This window comes from Elephas maximus, chromosome 21 (assembly GCF_024166365.1).
Source record: "Elephas maximus indicus isolate mEleMax1 chromosome 21, mEleMax1 primary haplotype, whole genome shotgun sequence".
NCBI lineage: Eukaryota > Metazoa > Chordata > Mammalia > Proboscidea > Elephantidae > Elephas > Elephas maximus.
Window position 1 is genome coordinate 61,608,654 of NC_064839.1, and position 24,109 is coordinate 61,632,762.

The window sequence follows — 24,109 nt, forward strand, 5'->3', positions numbered from 1 at the left end:
AATTTCATTAATTGAATGAGAGATAATTTGAAGTTAGTTCAGGAGCTACCTCTATGTCTAGTAGCTATACACTCATTTTTCCCTTTAGTTCTTCATTTTTGCTTTGGTGAAATTAGGGTTAATTAGTAGTTAAAATTATGGTGTAGGTATGGAAGTATAAGCTTTAACATGGAATGAGCAAGGGGGAGGGAAGATATAAACACATGGTTCATAAAATGGCTTAATGATGTTGATTAACAGTAAATGATGTTTCTGCTCATAGAAACAACAGTGAATTGCACATGGCGGAGTCCATTTATTTCTGTTTGTGGCATGGCATTAAATATTTTGCACATGGAAAGTGTTGATTTCCTTGATTGTCAGTATACGTTGTTGTGTTGAATTCTGAGCTTACGGATCCAGCAATTTTAAGGAGGGAATTCGTTTATCTGATTCATGGTAAACACTCAATTTCATGTGAGCAAGAAAACAAACATTGCCTGATTATGCTCAGTAATATGTTTGCCAAAGCAGATGAATATGATAACGGAGACTCGAGTCATGATTAGCTAGCATTCAGAAAAGTCTTTCAGCAGGAGAGTGGGTAAATGGGCTGCTTGCTTTCCGGCTCAGTCGTAGGCTGGATTTCCACACTAACTGATATTATCGTTATTGGCACAGCTGAATGTGAACAAAAGATCCACAGTCCAAATGGTATCATCACCAGTCCCAACTGGCCAGACAAGTACCCAAGCAGGAAAGAATGCACATGGGAAATCAGCGCCACTCCTGGCCACCGAGTCAAATTGGTAAGTGAGCACATGCTTCTTTTTATTGAGCTGACCACCCATGTCTTCCATGACAAGCACAGCAGTGCATGTTTATTGAATTGAAGTGAATTAGTTGGCAGCTGGAAAAGCTTTTCTTTCTCATGCTGTCCTACTTAGGCTAAACAAACCCTTGATTTTCTGGATACAGGAGATCATATTGGTATCAATGCATTGTTCTTCCATAGTGTCATCCTGGATGCTTTAAATGGCATGACAAAGCCCATTGCAAAACAGTAAGTAGGTCCTACTTTCTAACATGATATTGGTAATGATGGTTTCAAATGGGGAAGACATACGAAGGAACAACAACAAAAAATCAAAGTCAACAAGAATGCAATGGAATACTCATTCACTTAAACACAGCATAGTATATTCTACTGGTTGTGCCAATTCCATGTCTCATGTACAAAACATATGTATTTTCTAAAATAAAACTAATTTTGTCTTGTTTGTAAAATAAGATTTTTGCATAATATAGTTGCCCCCATCAGAGGGATACTGACCTTCTCTGGCCTTAGAGACTGGCACATTACTCTGCTTGAGCAATTTGAATAGGAATACTTTTGTCCTCCTGTATTCTTTGAGTCTTCCATTCTTTCCTGGTCATCTGATAGAAGATGTTAAATTTTACGATAGGTTACAGTGTACTTGAAAAATATAATTTAAAGGCATAAAGCCATGTGAATATAGAAAATTTAACGGTAACCTCCTTCAAGAAAAACTGTTTTTTTTCTGTCATGGGGTTGTTTCTAAAGATGAAGAACTGGGGAAGGACATAGTTCATCCGTCTGTAGGTTTTCAGTTTGTACTTTGGTATATGCCACCAGGTAAGTATTTGTTCCTGTTCAGATTGGTAAAGACCCAGTGGTTCGACTTCCTTTAGGTATGAATTACACAGAAGATCAGGGATTTCACAGAAAACCCATCCTGACTGTACATTTAATGGAAACTTTAAAATTGGAAATAAATGTTAACAGAAATAATGAAGGAATAGCTTCTTGTGAGGAAGCATGAGTCTTTGCCTACCCCCAAAGGCTTTTTCAGGGCTTTTGTTAATATTGTATGTTTCCTGATCTAAATTATTCTCAGTTGCCTGTCAGTATAATTATTTTGAGTATTCATCAGTCTTTTTAATTCTCTTTGGTATAGGTTCAAGTCCACTAATGATAAAAGAAGCTTTCCCTGGAATGGTAGTCTTTTCTCTGTTTCCAACTCATCTGTTGTCTTTCTGTTTTCACCAGATAACTGTTCTTTTCTTTACCATATTAGATCTTTATCATTGAGTGTTCCAAACCTATTTAACAAAATATAGCTTGAACCAATGTGTATATATTGATATCTATATATTTTTTCTTCACTATCTTCATGCAAATATCATTTTAAATGATAAATTTGGAAGGAAAATTTAAAATTAGATTGAGAATTAATTTTGCATAAGATAAAATGTTAACTATATATACATATGCATATAATACACATATATATAATGACAAATATAATATGTTGTTGTTAGTGTGCCATCAAGTCAATTCCAACTCATAGTGACCCTATAGGACAGAGTCGAACTGCCCCATAGGGTTTTCAAGGAGCAGCTTATGGATTCGAACTGCTGATCTTTTGGTTAGCATCCTGAGCTCTTAACCACTGAGCCACCAGCACTCTGAAGATAATGTAATATAATATATATATATATACACATATATAAATAATATATGTGTAATAATAAACCCATTGAAAAAACCTGTTGAGTCGATTCCAACTCATAGTGACCCTACAGGACAGAGTAGAACTGCCTCATAGGGTTTCCAAGGAGTGGCTGGTGGATTTGAGCTGCCGACCTTTTGGTTAGCAGCCATAGCTCTTAACTACTACTCCACCAGGGTTTCCATGTATAATAATATAATATAATAATATACATATATAATAATGCATATACATATATACACATATATACACACGCCTGTGTCAAATATCTCCATGTATATATCTAAATATATATGTATATTTCCATAACATTTTTTATCATTGACTTAGACAGGTTCTTCTTAGACATATAAAGGTATTTCACACTTTTGTCCAAAGTGTGAGATCCTTTTATACAAACAACAACCTGCTACTCATTTAGTCTTTCTCATCTCAGTAATTGGCAGCCCTCTTCTTCCATTCCCTGAGGCCAGAAAGGTTGGAGTCATCACTATCTCTCCTCTTCTCTCACACCCCACATTCACTCCATCAGCAAGTCCTGTCGGCTATACCTTCAAGTACATATCCTCAATATGAACACATTTGTCTCCACTTCTGCTACGACTTGACAAGAAGTAATTGGAGCAAGAATCTCCTGCTGTATACTGTCATCAAGGCAGGAGGGAATGCCGGCTTCTGACAGGGCCGCATCTAGAGGCAATAATAAAAGTTTTTAAAATGTTGTCTTGGGAATGAGAGTATCAGCCCAAGGCAGCTCAGTGGATGAATCCAGTCATAAAGTTAATTTCAAAATTCCTGATTTGGCACCTTTTAGTGAATTTTCTTAAACCATTAAAGAGGGCTTATTCATAGGTTGTTCTTGTTGTTAGGTGCCATCGAATCGGTTCCGACTCATGGCGACCCTATGAACAATAGAACGAAACACTACCTGGTCCTGAGCCATCCTTACAATCATTGCTGTGCTTGAGCTCATTGTTGCAGCCACTGTGTCAATCCACCTCGTCGAGGGTCTTCCTCTTTTCTGCTGACCCTGTACTCTGCCAAGCATGATGTCCTTCTCCAGGGACTGATCCCTCCTGACAACATGTCCAAAGTGTGTAAGACGCAGTCTGGCCACCCTTGTTTCTAAGGAGCATTCTGGTTGTACTTCCTCCAAGACAGATTCGTTCGTTCTTCTGGCAGTCCATGGTGTATTCAATATTCTTCACAAACACCACAATTCAAAGGCATCAATTCTTCTTCGGTCTTCCTTATTCATTGTCCAGCTTTCACATGCATATAAATGCGATTGAAAATACCATAGCTTGGGTCAGGCGCACCTTAGTCTTCAAGGTGACATCTTTGCTTTTCAAAACGTTAAAGAGGTCCTTTGCAGCAGATTTACCCAATGCAATGCGTCTTTTGACTTCTTGACTGCTGCTTCCATGGCTGTTGATTGTGGATCCAAGGAAAATGAAATCCTTGACAACTTCAGTCTTTTCTCCGTTTATCATGATGTTACTCATTGGTGCAGTTGTGAGAATTTTTGGTTTCCTTATGTTGAGGTGTAATCCATACTGAAGGCTGTGGTCTTTGATCTTCGTTAGTAAGTGTTTCAAGTCTTCTTCATTTTCAGCAAGCAAGGTTGTGTCATCTGCATAACGCAGGTTGTTAATGAGTCTTCCTCCGATCCTGATGCCCCATTCTTCTTCATATAGTCCAGCTTCTCGGATTATTTGTTCAGCATACAGATTAAATAGGTATGGTGAAAGGATACAACCCTGACACACACCTTTCCTGACTTTAAACCAATCAGTATCCCCTTGTTCTGTACGAACAACCGCCTCTTGATCTATGTAAAGGTTCCGCATGACCACAATTAAGTGTTCTGGAAATCCCATTCTTCGCATTGTTATCCATAGTTTATTATGATCTACACAGTCATTAAGTCATTAAGGTCGACTCCACTTTGAGGAGGCAGCTCTTCCCCAGTCGTCTTTTGAGTGCCTTCCAACCTGGAGGACTCATCTTCCAGCACTATATCAGACAGTGTTCCGCTGCTATTCATAAGGTTTTCACTGGCTAATGCTTTTCAGAAGTAGACTGCCGGGTCCTTCTTCCTAGTCTGTCTTAGTCTGGAAGCTCAGCTGAAACCTGTCTTCCATGGGTGACCCTGCTGGTATCTGAACACAGGTGGCATAGCTTCCAGCTTCACAGCAATACACAAGCCCTCACAGTACGACAAACTGACAGACACGTGGGATATATGACATTAAAATAAGAAAATCAGAGACAGTCATCAAATCATTTATATTCCTATTATGGAGTTTCTTCCAATCACCATATTTGGAAAACATGAGATACGTTGCACAGATATCCATTCATTTCAGCCATTCTTTAGAAAGACGCTGGCTGCTTAGAGACAGCGTTTTAGGAACTTGATTGCTTTCCAGTCCTGTCCAAGGTCCTGATTGAGAGGAGCATTCTCTGTTTGAAGCTTATGGGCTGAGATACAGAATCTGTAATCTTTTAAAGAGTGCAGTTTGCTGAAGAAGTTGGGAGAATAGATTTTCCTGAAAGCATTTTTTTGTGTGCATACAAATTTTGTCTGGTATAATTCTTTGCCTGAAGAACCTCGTTTTATATTTCATATAGTGCATGTCTACTGGCAATTCTCTCAGTTTTTGCTATTTTACATTCACTTTGAAAAATATTTTCTTTGGATATGGAATTTTAGGAAGATCGTTTTATTTTTCTTTTGGCACTTTAAACACTTCACTCCTTTATCCTCTGGCTTGCACAGTTTTTGATGAGAAGTCTGTTGTAAATCTTATCTTTATTCCCATGTAAGTGATGTTTCATTTTTACTTTGGCTGCCTTCAAAATTTTGTCATCTTCCATTTTCAGCAGTTTGAATCTAAATGTCTTTATGGGTGTGTGTGTGTGTTTAACAATTTTGCATTTAGCCTGCTCTGAGTTTCTTAGCTCTGTCACTAATTTTTGAAAATTCTAGGCCATTATTTCTTTACATAATTCTTCTGCCCCATTTTTTCTGTTCTTCTTCTGAAATTCAAATTACACATATGCTAGATCATTTGACATCATCCCACAGCTCTTGGATGCTCTGTTCTTTTTTTTTCCTCTCTTTTTTGGTGTTTCAGGGGTAATTTCTATTGGCCTATTTTCAAAGTTCAAGGATTCTTTCTTCAGCTATCTTGAGTCTACTGATAAGATTGTCAAAAGCATCCTTCATGTTACTGTGTTTATTTTTAGCATTACCATTTGACTCTTTATTATAGTTTTCATCTCTCTGCTGAAATTTCTCATCTGTTCTTGCATATTGTCTACACTTTTACTAGGGTCTTTAACATAATTACAGGTATATTAAATTCCATTTGCTAATTTAAACATTGGAGTCATACCTGAGTCTCTTTTGTTGATTGCTGCTTCTCTTAGTAGTTTATTTTTTCTTGCCTATTTTGTGTTGCATAATTTTTGATAGGTACAGAACAGTGAGACTTTATATCTGCAAGTGGGCACCCCGCTTCTTCTGCTGGTTTATTAGTGTATGTGTTTACATGGGTAGAGGGTGTTGAGTGAATCTAGTGAGGAATTAGCTGAGTTTGAGTTTTCTTGTTCCTATGCTTACATTGGTGGCATAGTGGTTAAGACCTACGGGGCTGCTAACCAAAATGTTGGGAGTTTGAATCCACTAGGTGCTCCTTGGAAACCCTACTCTATCCTATAGGGTCACTATGAGTCAGAATTGACTTGACGGCAATTTTTTTTTTTTTTTTAAATGCTTACCTTCACTACATGACTGGCTTCGAATTTCTTTTGCTTACGTGGGGGCTTTGATTTCAGAGGTATTTTCTCAATGTTTCTGCTTAATCTTTTGCTTCCGTGTTCATTTTCACCAAAGAAGGCATCTCTAGCCATACTCATAGATGCTTGATTACTAAGTAGCATCTTCATTGTCCAGTGAAGAGAAGAAAGGTGAAGAAAATATTTGGTACCTCTTTATTCATCAAGGAGATTTCTTTCAACTTATGTATTGTTACCCCTCTTTCCTTAGGCTGGATGGGAAAATAAGGAAACATTTCTAAATGTTTTGTATCCATATAGAAGCAAAGAAAAGAATATTGTCTCTGAACACAATTTCATGAGATTGTGAAAACAAAAACCAAAGAAAGTATTTTGTGCATTTTGAGAAGCCTATTCTTTCCAACTAAAGTATTCTTTTAACTTGATATAGAGTTGTGTTGAGTGCCATGTAGGTAGTGATGTGTGGGTATGTTTCAAGAGGCCCAGGTAGAAATCTCAGAAGCCCCTGAACTTTTCTTTTGTCGCATTCTGTTAGTAAAACAAAATACTAAGCTTGGCCAGGATTCAGGGGTAGGATAATTAATCTCACACATGCATTTAAATATGTGAGACTGCACATATTTGGAGAACAGCAGATAACATAAATGAGTTAATGCATACTCTTTACTGAGAACTTGGCTCTAGGTAAAATCCAGAATACCTTGCCAAAATGTTATTAAGTTGACGTATACCACCTGGTATATGAACAGGGAACTTTTAAAGGTGATCTTTTTTTTTAATATCACAGTAACTAGTGTCCAGTAATAAAAAAAATTTGCATATAATAATATCTTACAGTACATTTCTACAACATAATAAACATGCTAATTTTTGTCCTTAAATCAGCGAGTTTTCTATTATAAAGCCATGTAAACATGAAAGTCAAGGAGTAGAGTTTTACCTATGAGTGAGTGTGCCAGTTCTTGAGAATTTTTTTAGATTCTTGCCTATACCATTTCTGATGTGCTCTGATTTTTATAAAATACTGGAATATTGTATTTATATAAATACAGTAAGCTGTAGAATTTGGATCCACAGAGCCTGGGAGTGTCCTTTAAAATGTCTTAAAATAGGCACTCTCTCAGATGTAATTCTACAAATAAAAATATGAATGTTATCAATTTTTGCATTTTTTTAAAAGTGTTCCCTAAATAGTACACTGTAACATCACTATGCACAGCTTGGACTACCCAAAACTGTATTTTGGCTAAACAAAAATAAAAGCTAATGTGTGTATAGTACCTAATGGTTCAAAGTAGCACCATGTACTTTATCTCAAGTTGGTATCATAAATTACACTTATAAATAAGGAAGCAGTCCTAGGGACTTCAGGTGACTCAGCAAAGTTATAAAACTAGCAAGAGTCTAAACACCTTCAAGCCCAGGCATTCTGTCTCTACATTTTATGTTATTTTTTATTATGCCATCTTGCATCAGAAAGAAAGGAGATCATAAAGGCTCTGTGTGACTAAGTAATAGTTTAATAATATTGTCAATGGCAAAATCTGGGTGGGGCTCAGGTTTTTGACTGGCTTGAAACCAGAAGCCTGTGTTTCATCAGGCAAACCCTAGTTCCTGTTTTAGCATATCTAATCAAGTATTGGTTAAAGGCAGAGTTACACACTCTCTGTAATCTGTAATACTCAATATTCACTTCTATTATGCATTCAGGTCTGTTTTACAACACTGGTAGGAGAAACATTCAGTACCCACGGTACATTCAATTAAACACATAATCCTAAACACATAATCCTTTTTCAAATATTCCAGTTTCCTATTCTCCACCCCTTGACTGTCTTTCCATTCATATGCATATGGCCTGGGGCCTCTGGCTGTGTGGAACCAATACACCCCTGGCCCCCTATCAATCACCCCATTTAACTGGCCTCAATTTTGCCCCAAGCCATTCCAGAGACAGCTTTTCTCCCCTCAGCTAAAAAAAAATAGAGTGTAATATTTCTTACTTTCCTTTTAGCCATTACAGGTAACAACACTGAAAGTAACCATGTAAGAATCAAAAGTTTCAGTTCCCAAGCCCCTTCATTCTTTTTCTTACAAAGTCCCATGCTTCCATGGATCTGGAGCCATTGCAAAGAGTCCTGCTTCTGACACCAATTGCAAAAATGACTTGACAGTGATGTCTGACCTCCTTTAATTTCACAAGGGGGAAGGAGAATCAAAATCAACAGCTCAAGGCTGATTCCTATGTCAGGCAAGTCAGACATGCCTCCTCTCTGCACCATCCTTACCAATTCTAACACCAACTCTCCCTCCCACAGTAATCCCTACTTCTCTGCTGGGTTCTATAATTCATTGCAGTGGCCACGCAGAACTCACAGTTATGGGGTTTATTAGGGAAGTAACAGATTACAATTCAGGTTCAGGAATGCTCAGGATACAATTGTTTCATCAAGACAGCTTCTTTTCAGCTGTGCCAGCAAGCACACCTCTCTCTGGCCCCTCGGCCTCTGCCCTGCTTGAGCAAGTGTTACCAAGCTCTTTTAGCTCTGTTCATAAGTGCCCAAAGGCACCCTGCCCTGCCAGTAAGCCTCAGCCCCAAAACACTCAGCTCTAGCTCTATGGATCAGCAAAACTAGCTCCACCAAGTACCCAGAGGCACCCTGCTCTGCCAGCAAGCCTCCTACCCAAAGGCACTCAGCTTTCTCGCTCTGAGGGCTGGGAACCCCACTGCACCTTCTCCTGCAGCCATTTCTCTGCAACTGCTTCTCAGTGTCTTCAGCATTACAGGTCTCTCTCAGCCTCCTGAGCTGAGACTGTTCCAGGAGCTGTTCCAGGGTTTCCCCTTATTCGCATGGTCCCACCCAATCCTTTGGTGGGAGTGACAAGACCATGGTGAGAAAGGCCACAGAAAAATGATCCATTGCACTGTAGCAAACCACTTAGAAGCTGTGAAAGGAAAAAAAAAAAAAACAGATTCTTACCTACGACCCTCAGAAAGAGCATAGCCCTGCCAACCCATTTGAGATTTTTGACTTCCATAAATGAATTTGAGCCGTTTTAAGCCATTTTGTTTGTGATAACTTGCTACAGCAGCAATAAGAAACTAATACATTTACCTTGATTTTATTATGTGTGTGTGTGTGTTTGGGTACATATTAATCATGGAATCCTGACTGTATGGTATTAGCTTCAAAGTTAAACATTAGGTGAAAGCTGCTTGGGGAGAAGTAGGGGAAGGTCTTAGTAAAGAAGGGATAAAGATCTTAATGAATCCGGACAAGTCTCTATTATTCCTAGCCTCATTTTCTCTTGTTCCTGGGAGACTCAGCTGATCCTCAAAGTTTTGTTGACTTTGTTCATATTTTGCATTAGGATTTGTTTAAAATAATAGAACAGAATATCAGGTATAGAACCATACAGCAACAGGCTTTTGTGCTTATGTAATTTTTATTTGATTTATCATAACTTAGAGTTTTGCAAAGTCTAGTTTTGCGAAGTTAATTGCAGTTAAGATTTATAGTTTCCTATATGAGATATTTAGAAAACAAAAACACGTATCCACATTATATAATTCTCTATCATAAGTGCAGAAAGTATATTGGATCGAAATTATAGAGGATTCAGGGAAAGGAAAGGATCTTTGATTATGAATCAGAAGGCTAGGGTTTATGTTCCACTCTACCATTTTCTCCTGTGGCCTCTAATCCTTCAAATATCTTGTGGGAAACCAAATGACAGTTTTTACCAAAGACAGGAAAAGGCAAAAGATGGCTGGGACTAGTGAGCTCTAAAGCTTATTTCACAGCTGCTCAAATTGCATCAGTCTCTTTAATTCTGAGTATAAATGTTCACCCTGACTACATTTTATTTCCACAGTAAAGGTAATCACTTTATTATCTTGTCCTTTGTAAATATGTGTAGTTACTCTGCATGGTCTTATCCTTTAGCCAATGCCTATATTTTTAATAAAAGCAGCTCCACAGAAGTTCATTTGAGGGAACTGCATATGGAAGCTTGGCCAGTGGCCAGCCAGGTAGATTAAGCTTCCTTGGGTGTTCCAGAAACACAGTTATTATTTCCATATCCTATAACAGGAGTTCAATTTTATTTCTTTTAAATTGGACTCCTTGACCTTTCAGTTTGGGAACTGCATTAGGACTTCTTACTAAAGACCACACTTATTCACTCTTTTCTGGTCTTCCTAAAACCTAGATTAACAACCCTGAAGTCACTATATAATCATGGAATGGATGAACTTTAAATTTTGTAATATCAAAATGCCTATAAAGTCTTAGCATAAGTGCGTAAGAAAAATACTTGTAAGTTGAAAGAAGAGAAAAGTGTTTCAGCAGAAACATACCTGTCCATACCTGTAAGTGTTGGTGTTCATTTTCTATGAAAATCACATGTACTAGGCTAGCTTTGCTAGCTGTGCTGTCTCCACTGTGAACTTGGATGACCTCTTGGGAACCAAATGTCTTCTGGTGACTTTTCTGTGGCATTGGCTCCTAGAGACTGGAAATGTACACATTATATATCATTTAATTACAGAGATTCATGGCTCAGCGCGTTGTAAAATAAAGTAACAATTTGGATATCTCACTTTTTCTTTGAGAATTCTAATATATACTCAAAGAAAAACATATATAAACCATGGTATACGTATATATTATGTGTTGTTATCGTTGTTAGGTGCTGTCGAGTCAGTTCCAGCTCATAGCGACCCCATGCACAACAGAACGAAACACTGCCCAGTCCTGCGCCATCCTTACAATCGTTGTTATGCTTGAGCTCATTGTTGCAGCCACTGTGTCAACCCACCTCGTTGAGGGTCTTCCTCTTTTCCACTGACCCTGTACTCTGCCAAGCATGATGTCCTTCTCCAGGGATTGATCCCTCCTGACAACATGTCCAAAGTATGTAAGACTCAGTCTTGCCATCCTTGCCTCTAAGAAGCATTCTGGCTGTGCTTCCTCCAAGACAGCTTTGTCTGCTCTTTTGGCAGTCCATGATACATTCAATATTCTTCACCAACACCACAATTCAAAGGTGTAAACTCTTCTTTGCTCCTCCTTATACATTGTCCAACTTGCACATGCATATGATGTAATCGAAAATACCATGGCTTGGGTCAGGCGCACCTTAGTCTTCAGGGTGACGTCTTTGCTCCTCCACACTTTGAAGAGGTCCTTTGCAGCAGATTTACCCAATGCAATGTGTCTTTTGATTTCTTGACTGCTGCTTTCCTGGCTGTTGATTGTGGATCCAGGTAAAATGAAATCCTTCACAACTTCAATCTTTTCTCCATTTATCATGATGTTGCTCATTGGTCCAGTTGTGAGGATTTTTGTTTTCCGCATAATTTTTTTTTTTTTTTATGTTGAGCTGCAATCCATACAGAAGGCTGTGGTCTTTGATCTTCATTAGTAAGTGCTTCAAGTTCTCTTCACTTTCAGCAAGGAAGGTTGTGTCATCTGCATAATGCAGGTTGTTAATGAGTCTTCCTCCAATCCTGATGCCCCGTTCTTCATATAGTCCAGCTTCTCAAATTATTTGCTCAGCATACAGATTGAATAGGTATGGTGAAGGGATACAACCCTCACACACACCTTTCCTAACTTTAAACCACTCAATACCCCTTGTTCTGTCCAAACAACTGCCTCTTGATCTATGTAAAAGTTCCACATGAGCATAATTAAGTGTTCTAGAATTCCATTCTTCGCAATGTTATCCATAATTTGTTACGATCCACACAGTCGAATGCCTTTGTATAGTCAATAAAACACAGGTAAACATCCATCTGGTATTCTCTGTTTTGAGCCAGGATCCATCTGACATCAACAATAATATCCCTGGTTCCACGTCCTCTTCTGAATCTGGCTTGAATTTCTGGCAGTTCCCTGTCGATATACTGCTGCAGCCATTTTTGAATGATCTTCAGCAAAATTTGGCTTGTGTGTGATATTAATGATATTGTTCTGTAATTTCCTCATTCAGTTGGATCACCTTTCTTGGGAATAGTCATAAATATGGATCTCTTCCAGTCAGTTGGCCGGGAAGCTGTCTTCCATAATTCTTGGCATAGACAAGTGAGCACCTCCAGTGCTGCATCTGTTTGTTGAAACATCTTAATTGATATTCCATCAATTCCTGGAGCCTTGTTTTTTGCCAATGCCTTCAGAGCAGCTTGTACTTCTTCCTTCAGTACCATCGGCTCCTGATCATATGCCACTTCTTGAAATGGTTGAACATCAACTAATTCTTTTTGGTATAATGATACTGTGTATTCCTTCCACTTTCTTTTGATGTTTCCTGCATCGTTTAATATTTTTCCCGTGGAATCCTTCACTATTGTAACTCGAGGCTTGAATTTTTTCTCCAGTTCTTTCAGCTTGAGAAATGTGGAGTATGTTCTTCCCTTTTGGTTTTCCATCTCCAGCTCTTTGCACGTCATTATAATACTTTGTCTTCTCTAGACACGCTTTGAAATCTTCTATTCAGTTCTTTCACTTCATCAATTCTTCCTTTTGCTTTAGCTGCTCGACGCTCAAGAGCAAGTTTTGGAGTCTCCTCTGACACCCACCTTGGTCTTTTCTTTCTTTCCTGTTTTTTCAGTGACCTCTTGCTTTCTTCATGGATGATGTCCTTCCACAACTTGCCTGGCCTTCAGTCATTAGTGTTCAATGCGTCAAATCTATTCTTCAGATGGTCTCTAAATTCAAGTGGGATATACTCAAGGTCATATTTTGGCTGTTATGGACATGCTCTGATTTTCTTGTTTCAGCTTGAACTTGCATATGAGCAATTGATGGTCTGTTCCACAGTCGGCCCTTGGCCTTGTTCTGACTGATGATATTGAGCTTTTCCATCGTCTCTTTCCACAGATGTAGTCAGTTTGATCTCTGTGTGTTCCATCTGGCGAGGTCCATGTGTATAGTCGCCGTTTATGTTGGTGAAAGAAGGTATTTGCAATGAAGAAGTCATTGGTCTCGCAAAATTGTATCATTCAATCTCTGGCATTGTTTCTATCACCAAGACCATATTTTTGAACTACCAATCCTTTTTCTTTGTTTCCAACTTTCTTATTCCAATCGCCAGTAATTATCAATGCATCTTGATTGCATGTTTGATCAATTTCACACTGCAGTAGCTGATAAAAATCTTCTATTTCTTTATCTTTGGCCCTAGTGGTTGGTGCGTAAATTTGAATAATAGTCATATTAACTGGTCTTCCTTGTAGGCGTATGGATATTCTATCACTGCTAGCATTGTACTTCAGGATAGATCTTGAAACATTCTTTCTAATGATGAATGAAACACCATTCCTCTTCCAGTTGTCATTCCCAGCATAGTAGGACTATATGATTGTCCCATTCAAAATGGCCAATACCAGTCCATTTCAGCTCACTAATGCCTAGTGTCTGTGTGCATATATTTATATATATTTATGTAAAATATATATATATATATATATTCCAACTATCCACGGTCTCTTATAATACCTTTCTGTGGCCTAGAAATATTTTTTCTCTTCTTTTTTATTGTACTTTAGATGAAGGTTTACAGAGCAAACTAGCTTCTCATTAAACAATTAGTACACATATTGTTTTGTGACATTGGTTTCTAACCACACAACATGTCAACACTCTCCCCTTCTCAACCTTAGGTTCCCCATTACCAGCTGCCCCGTCTCCTCCTTCCTTTTCATCCTTGCCCCTGGGCTGGTGTGTCAGTTTAGTCTCATTTTGTTTTACGGGCCTGTCTAGCCTTTGGCTGAAAGGGTGAACCTCAGGAGTGACTGCAGTACTAAGTTGAAAGGGAGTCCGGAGGCCATACTTTCAGGGTTTCTCCAGTACCCGTCATACCAGTAAAATCTGTTTTTTTTTTTTTTGTGTGTGTGTGCGTTAGAATTTTGTTCTACATTTTATAGAACATGTTCTACATTTTTTATTGAGCCAAAGACATATATGTGGAGGACTATCTATGGGGACGTCTTTAAGATATTAAGGGGCAGACTATGAGATCTTAGCATGTAAGGGCCACTGTTGTGTATGTGCCATGGAGCTATGGGGTAGGCTGATTTCTGCAAAAGGACCACCCAAACTTTGCAGTTGATCTAATAATAAGTTGTACTCTATTCTAGGAGGAAAACTCATTAATTAATACCTTCACGAATAAGAGCTGTTTGCATCTCTTAAGTATACATCAAATGCTGAAGCTTTGCTTAAATTACTCTTAAAGATTCAGTCTGATTCCATTAGTAATTTGATAAAAGCTGAAACCAATTGGCTCCAGACCAGGTGTCAGCACGCCCTCTTCCCCTCAGCCTGCCCCTCTTTGAACAGTGTTGCTCTGTTTTGTTAAACAGATGTTATGATTTACTCCAGACATCCTGCATGTCATTAGGGAGTGAAATAGTCCTTTATCTCATTCACTTACTTTCCACTGGGCCAATGAACATACTGAACATGTGTGGCCTGTAACTTCTGATCCAATTTTTAACATTTATACGTTGGATATACTTTAGAATGCCACTACCCCCATCTTTCTTCCAGTTTTCTCTCAGCAGATATCCCTACTTCTAATATTTATAGATGAATACCTATAAATCACATTTAAAAGAGATAATTCCTCTACATGGAATGCTTTTCAGATAGTTATTCTCCTGAAACAAATTTTTTGTTCTCTTGAAACAACATTACTCATCATTCAAAGTCTTGGTTTCATATTTGTAAAGAACTCTGGATGCAATAAAGTCAATGTTCTCTTACTGGTTTCTCTCTAGAAGGGTTACAAACCAATAATAAGAATGTATTTGTGCACACAAAGGTAATAGAAGCTAACTGACTACCATATCATGATAGGCAGAATACCAAGTTTTGGCCTACCACTTCTGTAGCATTTCCATACATGAGCTGAGTTGTAGATATTAATGTAAGTAGGCAGGTAAATAAATCAATGGACAGACATATGTATACATCTAGTCAACCATCCATGCAGGAACTTCTAAATCCTATCCACTGTTTCCATTCCACTCCACTCTCTGCCGCTGGATTAATACCAAGATGAATAAGTGGCAAACTCTCAGTGATCGCCTGCTTTGTGCATTGTACTTCAGGATAAATAAACTCTGCTAAAATCTCCCTGTTCACTGTATTTCCCTACACTGTTTTATGTTTCTAGTGCCATTCTTTCTTCTAGGCTCAATCCTTTTTTTGCACTAGCCAATGTCTTTGGTAGAAGGACGTGAACAACCCCTTTTAGCCATAATAATTATAATAAACAATGACTCTCTAATACCTATTTGTTATAACACTTTTACTTGTACTTTTTTTTAACTAGGGCACATGGAACGAGACACAAAAGAGATCAGACCTCTTTTTTTCTCTTTTGTTTCTTTTTTAAAGTAACTTACATTGCCTTCTCCTACTCCCTAATTAATACAAATTGCTGCTTTCATTTCTTCTCTTACTCCTCCAAAGTCAGAAGCAGAAGTAGGTGGTGATGTGGTGTGGAATAGATAAAAGTGGAGAGAACTGAGGGAGAACCATTCCTATAAGTTATTTCTTCAAAATTATGAAATGCATATGATATCACTTTACCAAGTTGCACTAAAGAAAACATGGTATGTAAAAAGTTAAGGTGCAAATATTTTACGATGCAGGGATTGTGGTGAAGTTGGAGTTTTCAGAATGTATTTCTTTTTTTCATTGTGCTTTAAGTAAAAGTTTACAAATCAAATCAGTCTTTTGTACAAAAATTTATGTACACCATGCTCTGTACTCCTAGTTGCTCTCCCCCTAATGAGACAACATACTCCTTCTCTCCACCCTGTAATCCTGTGTCCATTCAGCCAGCTCCTGTCCCCCTCTGCCTTCTTATCTTCCCTCCAGACAGGAGCTGCCCACATAGTCTCATGTGTCTACGTGAGCCAAGAAGCTTACTCCTCACCAGTATCATTTTCTATCTTATAGTCCAGTCCAATCCCTGTAGAATATATTTCTAAAGGTTTCCCTTTTTATAATTTTTAAGCTTTGCTCTATAGGCTCAACTAAGAGTGATGATTTATTTCTTGAATTATGATGGCTTTCTGGGGAAAGAGCATTCATTGGTGATGACAAACAACCTGGAATCTGTGGAGTTATTAATCGTTTGAACAATGTTATTTTCAGCCCATCACAATTAAACCGTAGTGGTTAAGTGCTACTGCTGCTAACCAAAAGGTCAGCAGTTCAAATCTACCTGGCGCTCCTTGGAAACTCTATGGAGCAGTTCTACTGTGTCCTGTAGGGTCACTATGAGTTGGAATCTACTCAACAGCAGTGGGTTTTGGTTTTTATGTAATCTTTGGGAGCCCTGGTGGCACAGTGTTTAAGAACTATGGCTGCTAACCAAAAGGTCAGCAGTTCGAATCCACCAGCTACTCCTTGGAAACCCTGTGGGGCAGTTCTACTCTGTCCTATAGGGATACTATGAGTCGGAATCCACTCGACAGCAACAGGTGTATGTGATCTTTGACATAGTGGCTGCCAGGATGGGCTGAAGCATAGCAATGATTTTGAGGATGATGCAGGACAGGGCAGTGTTCTATTCTCCTGTACATAGGGTCACTATGAGTCAGAGCCAACTTGACGACACCTAACAACAACAAAAATGTGATCTTTAATTTGTTATACATTTGATGAATTTTTATTTTAAGGATATACTGGGAATGTATTAAAAACCAAACCCGTTGCCATGGAGTCAATTCCAGCCCATAGCGACCCTATAGGACACAGTAGAACTGCCCCATAGAGTTTCCAAGGAGTTCCTGGTGGATTCAAACTGCAACCTTTTGGTTAGCAGCTGTAGCACTTAACCACTATGCCACCAGGGTTTCTGCAATATATTTAGTATATAAAATTTATTATACAAAGCAAATTGGAATGATTTTTTTAATTCTATGAGTAGCAGCAAAACACCCTAAAATTTCTAAAATTGCCGTTAGTAAAATAAGTGTACTGTGCATCTGAAAAGGAAATTAAAAATAATCAAAAGTCATATTAGTGTTCAGGAATAATATGGTTTGTAAGATCTGAATAAAGAAATATACACTGAAAAGGCCCTTTATTTAAGTTTTCTACAAAGATTTATGCTATTTAATTTTTGTGAAAATATATTAATTACCTCATGTGATTTTCTGGTTAGTGTTAAGTATATAAAGCTACAATGAGGTTCAATAGTACATATTAGAGTTGAAATAAAGTATTGATGTGATCCTCACAACCAGTAGGAATCCATCTTTTAATACAACTATTAAAATTTTCCAATGAATCTTCCGCATTAAATTCAGAATCAAAGAGCACTTTCTGTTACAATCTGTTGAATTTCTAGGGCAGATTGTTTAATACTAAAACTTCACATGAAGCTATTACACTGTTTTCCTCACTATTTTTTTTTTCCAGAGATGATACATATTCATATTCCTTTCATAATATGCTATATGCTTTAAATCATTTATGAACCCTGAATATATTTTATTGATATGTATTTCTGCCCAAAAGAGCGCGTTTTGAATTTGTGCCTCTCTCTGTTTCTCTCCCTTCCTTCTTTCTTTACTTCCTTCCTCCTCTCTTTCTCGCTCTCTCTCTCTCCTTGTCTTCCTCTCTTTCTTTCTATAGGCCTTTAGTGAGTTTGAGATTGAGCAACATCAAGAATGTGCTTATGATCACTTGGAAGTGTTTGACGGAGAAACGGAAAAATCGCCAATTCTTGGACGGCTATGTGGCAACAAGATACCAGAGCCCCTTGTAGCTACTGGAAATAAAATGTTTGTTCGGTTTGTTTCTGACGCATCTGTTCAAAGAAAAGGCTTTCAAGCCACACATTCTACAGGTCAGCAAATTAAGGTCATGCTTCTCTTTTCTGACCACGTTTCTCTCCCAGTGAATGAGTGTATTTGGTTCCATAACAGGAACATAAATGAATCTCAAAGCCCAGCAGATGAAATCTCACTTAAGCACAGTGTGAGTATTTGTGGGACCATGAAGCAATCTACCTAAATGTCTTTGCAGTTGTTGAACGTTTAGAAAGAAACCCAATAGTTGTGTTCCAATTTCTGATCGATGCAGTGTGGTCAAGTAGAATGATTTCTAAACATTTACATAATTTGTTTAATATTCACTGTAACAGTTTGATTTATGTGTATCATTTCACAGATAGAAATCTATAGCTTGGTATTACAAAATTATATTTTATCTAATAAACTACCTGGTTATCTAGCTTTTATATTCATATATTTCATAAATCAATTTTGGGATCTACCTCTCTGCTTTACTGAGCCTTATTTTTCTTCCCCCCCGCCTTTTTTTTTGATATATAACTCTATCTTTTTCCTAATTCTAAACTAAAATAGTTTCCTCTCACCTGGGATTCTTTAAGAAATAAAATATAATTTAGAAAAATATAGAAACGTATAGGCAAAAAATGTAAAATAAAGTTGTTTATAACTTGGAGTCAATTAAATAATACAGAATGTCCAGGGAATGGCCATTTTTAAATTCAGTTAAAAAAAAATCAGTTAACAGTAGATGTTTGCAAAAGTCATTTAGCTTACAGTGACATCTGGTGGCAATCTCAATGCACAAACTGTTAGGACACTTGGAGAAATTTATCTTGGTGTAAACTATTGCATAAGGCTTTACATCCTTCAATGAAACAAGTTTAGTGCAATGATTTTTATCAAGGTTTCCTGATTGTATTTGCTTTCTTTTTGTTTCATTTTGGTTTAGTAATCAGAATTTTAACTATTCCACTGTCCAATATTATTTTTCACTCTGCTACCTTTTATTATGAGCATTAGATTTATATTGAAGTATATTTGTGAGAAAGAAAATATTAGTTGCCACGGTAGTAGTTTGATTTAAATTCATAATGGTTATCTTCTATCAATCATGCAAATTAATTATTTTCCCAAAGAATATAAATGTTATGTTTTTGAGAAAAATAATCTTTCATGGACACAAGTTTCATACAAACCCTTAGAGGGATTTTTCATTCATTTGACTTTACTCTGCACATATTTTCCTGATTTCTTCTCACATGTTGAACGGATGAAAAATTGAAATCCCATTACTCTACTGATATGTTTCTGATAGTAGAGGTCACAGTATATTTTTTAGCAACTTGGCTTTCATAGGCTCCAGAAATGTAGTGTGAAAATATGCTGTCAAAACTTTTGAAAAAGCTGATAACATAATATTCCAAAATTATTTACATGTAAATTCTTCCTTTTGAGTTTTACAAATGCTTTTACAGTGTATCCTTTTATCCTTCGTTGATGAAGCAATTAAGATTATATTATGGGTCAGTGTATCGGCAAATCTGAGTTCTTGGCCTAGGCTTGCCATTACCTAGCTGGGAACTTTGGAAAAGCTTATTTATTTGGAGCTCAGTTTCCTAATCTGTAAAATAATAACCTGAATGTTATTTACTACTGTAAAACTGCATGACATCCCAGTTTGCATGACCTCAACCCACGTACCCTATGTGCAGATTCCATTTGTAGGATCTAATTTGCCACAAGCTGGAATCGACTCGACAGCAATGGGTTTGGGTTTTGATTTAGTTATAATAAAACCCAGAAAACCAAACCCGTTGCCATCGAGTTGATTTCCACTCATAGCAACCCTAAGGGACAGAGCAGAACTGCCGCGTTGGGTTTTCAAGGAGAACCTGATGGATTTCAACTGCCAACCTTTTGTTTAGCAGCCATAGCTCTTAACCACTAGCCACCAGGTTTCCTATAATAGAGACCATGTATTGAGATTTTATGTAATCCTCGCCCTCAGCATTTTAGGTATATTCCTATACTTTACATAAACTTTACATGCATTGAATTCTCCAAAGAACTATATTAATTAGATATTATCTTAATTTTGAAGATAACGAAATTGGAAGTCTGGAGGATTAAGTAATTTCCAACAGTTTCTAAAATAGTGTCAAAACCTGGATTTTACCTAATTTGGTCTCTTTCCAAATCATCCCAATGCAGGATAGTTTCTCTTAATGAAAAAATTTTGGTTTAGGGAGAAAAGCAATAAAAAAAACTTTATCATTATTATTTGGAGAACTATGTAGAGGTTGAACACTTCCTTATACAAGTTTTAAGCAAATCATCAGCCCAAAATATACCCTGTTTAGTTTATATCTGGAAACCTTGATGGTGTAGTGGTTAAGAGCTACAGCTGCTGACCATAAAGATCAGCAGTTTGAATCCACCAGGCACTCCTTGGAAACCATATGGGCCGGTTCTAGCCTGTCCTATATAGGGTCGCTATGAGTTGGAATTGGCTCGATGGCGATGGGTTTGGTCTGGTTAGTTTATATCTATTCTTTATGCACCCGGGTGAGAAAATGTAATCACATTTTGTTGGGCAAAACGTACCTGGGATATTATTGAACCCAGCCCTCTTAATTCAGAAGCAAGGAATCTGAGACTAAAAACTCAAACGACACCGGAAGTCAGTCACAGAATTAGAGCCCTGGCTCCTGGGTCCTGCTCAGTTACTCTTATCAAAATTTTTGGCATTACCTACTTGGTTTTTTTGCTCATGTTTGGATTTTTGCTCACACTTAAAATAGATCCTTTTTATACTGTTACTTTTTGTAGCCATAAATGCTGAAATATTCTTATTTTGTCCCTTCTATTTATTTCTCCTCTGAAATTTGTCTTTAACAAGTTCATTTATTCCCCAGCCTTTCATCAAGTACTTGTCTCCTGCTTTGGGGAGACATCATAAGGTAGTAGAAATTTACAGGAAAAAAGTATGAATGTGTAGGGATTTATAGGAAAATAGAAGACATTCCTGCCCTCTGGCAGCTTACAATCTAGTAAGTTAAACTGATTTCCAGTTTACGCCTCAGTTTCTGCTGCTGTGCATAAAGACACCCAAGTCAAGGGCAACATCTGTCAACTTCTGCTGTGTTTAAAGCATTTATTTATTAGTTAGTGTACTTTAGAATATGTGTGGCTATTTTTGAAACTCTAGTGGTCCAGTAGTTAAGAACTCGGCTGTTAACCAAAAGATCCGCAGTTCAAATCCACCAGCCGCTCCTTGGAAACACTATGGGATAATTCTTCTCAGACCTATAGGGTCACTGTGAGTCGGAATTGACTTGATGACAATGGGCAAGCTCCTTTAAAAAGGAAATTATTTTGATCCAACTCAATTAAATTGAAATGCCCACTAAAACTACTTATAGTTTAAGTTACAGGTCCTCTCCTGGAATTTAATATTTGACCAGGAAATAAACACACCTTTCCCTGAATTAAAGTGAAGGCCACCCCCAGGCTTTTCTTCCCTTCTTGTTATCTTTCCTACTCAGCTTCATTTTCCATTTCCCAGAATTCTGCGGAAGACACTCTGGCGGCTCATAAAGTACTTTCAAACAATAGACTTGAAAACAGTATTGCTGAAGTGGTAAACTAGTGCTTTTATACTTTTCTGACTTGGTAAATGAATAGAGAGATTCACAGAAAACGTGCTTACAGTATTTACAGATCTTCTGTTAAAGGAGATGTCTCAAATGATATATTGACCGTATTTTGAAGAAAAGACTCGGGACTCCTCCAAAACACTCTTAAGCAATTGTCTTCCTGTTGCCTGTTATTTTCTGCTCAAGGAATTTCTCTGCAGTCATATTAAAATCACACCTCTTGTGCATATAGTATCAAATGCTCATCCTGAAAAAATTCATCCTGTTGACTAGTCTTTCCTTTCTCTCATAGTTGATAAATTAATTACAGATTTATCAGTTTGAGCAGTGATCGGTAGGAACGCAGGGCGTAAACTGCAAGTACGCTGCAAGAGATATATGAAAACACTTTTGAAACACTTTAAATCACCCCTAAATGTAGCTTAAATCATTTGTTTTTATAGAAGCTTTCAATAACATCCAATAATGATGCCTGTGAGTGGTTTTCGGATTCATGAGGCTTTGTGAAATCTCGTCACCCATTTTGTTCAATGACTTCATTTCTTCCTTTATTTTTGTTCCAAGCTGGGGCTGGTAGAAAATAGTCTCTTCTGGAGCTGGTCTTTGTTTTGCTACCTTGTTTCTGTTAAAGCGGTGCAGACAAACAAGTGCCTTCTCCAAGTCTCACCTTCCTTCCCTCCAGCTCTTCCTGGGCTTTCTTCTGTGGAATAAAATTAACAGGAGCACTGACTGCCTTTTAAAAGTTGAAAACAATGTAAATCAGTCATTTGCTATATCAAACTTTATTAGGCAGAGTTTGTTTTGTTTTTTAAATCCATAAATGAAACTATACTAATTTACAGATTATATTTGAATTTAGGAATATTTTTCATAAGATAGTTTCCTGGCCTTCAAATATAATTCTTCCCTTTCTGATAGCAGACTAACCCATTTTTAAAATTGTTTTCAGTTTTTCTACCTTTTCATTTCATGCTTGAATGAATCCCCAGAAGTACAGTTTATGGCATTTAGATCTTCTCACTGGAAAATAATAACAATAATAATGATACCTTACCCTAAATGGCTTTTACTAGGTGCCAAGCACCTTCTAAGCATTTTTCATGTATTAACTCATTCGCTCCTAGATCCTATGTTGTGAGTACTGTGCATTTTAGAAATAAAGTGTGTGGGACAAAACCCTACACCTAACAAAGGGCGTTAGCTAGGATTCGAACTCAGACAATTGGGCTGAGGAAGTCTGTCATAGGGAGAGAACAGTATATTCTTAGACTTACTGGATAAGAGACACCGCAGGGAGAAAAGGAGAATACTTGGCTTTGGGTTTGTGAGACTCTGAAGATGATATCCCAGCTCTAAGCATTAGTTCTTAACAGCTGATTTTGTTAGTGATAATGCAAGATGGAATGCATAAACATCGATATTCTAGGCATTAGTGAGCTGGAATGGACTGATTTTGGCCATTATGAATTGGACAATCATATAGTCTACCATGCTGGGAATGACAACTCGAAGAGGAATGGTGTTGCATTCATCATCAAAAAGAACATTTCAAGATCTATCCTGAAGTACAACGCTGTCAGTGATAGGATAATATCCATACGCCTACAAGGAAGACCAGTTAATACGACTATTCAAATTTACACACCAACCACTAGGGCCAAAGATAAAGAAATAGAAGATTTTTATCAGCTGCTGCATTCTGAAATTGATCGACTATGCCATCTAGATGCATTGATAATTATGGCAATTGGAATGCAAAAGTTGGAAACAAAGAAGAAGGATCAGTAGTTGGAAAATATGGCCTTGGTGATAGAAACAATGCCAGAGATCGAATGATAGAATTTTGCAAGACCAACGACCTCTTCATTGCAAATACCTTCTTTCACCAACATAAACGGCGACTATACACATGGACCTCACCAGATGGAACACACAGAGATCAAACTGACTACATCTGTGGAAAGAGACGATGGAAAAGCTCAATATCATCAGTCAGAACAAGGCCAGGAGCCGGCTGTGGAACAGATCATCAATTGCTCATATGCAAGTTCAAGCTGAAACTGAAGAAAATCAGAGCACGTCCATGAAAGCCAAAATATGACCTTGAGTATATCCCACCTGAATTTAGAGACCATCTCAAGAATAGATTTGACGCATTGAACACTAGTGACCGAAGACCAGACGGGTTGTGGAATGACATCAAGGACATCATCCGTGAAGAAAGCAAGAGGTCACTGAAAAGACAGAAAAGAAAGAAAAGACCAAGGTGGGTGTCAGAGGAGACTCTGAAACTTGCTCTTGAGCATCGAGCAGCT

At 37.7% G+C, this 24,109-nt stretch overlaps 1 protein-coding gene across 5 annotated transcripts in view; it reads left to right on the forward strand.

Moving 5' to 3' along the window:
- Positions 1-24,109, forward strand: part of TLL1 (tolloid like 1) — a 253,182-nt gene that overhangs the window by 221,512 nt on the left and 7,561 nt on the right. For all 5 annotated transcript variants that reach the window (XM_049864900.1, XM_049864901.1, XM_049864902.1 and 2 more), the window contains 2 exons: positions 661-788; positions 17,978-18,191. In XM_049864900.1, coding sequence (XP_049720857.1) covers positions 661-788; positions 17,978-18,191 — 342 coding nt within the window. The remainder of the gene's footprint in view (positions 1-660; positions 789-17,977; positions 18,192-24,109) is intronic.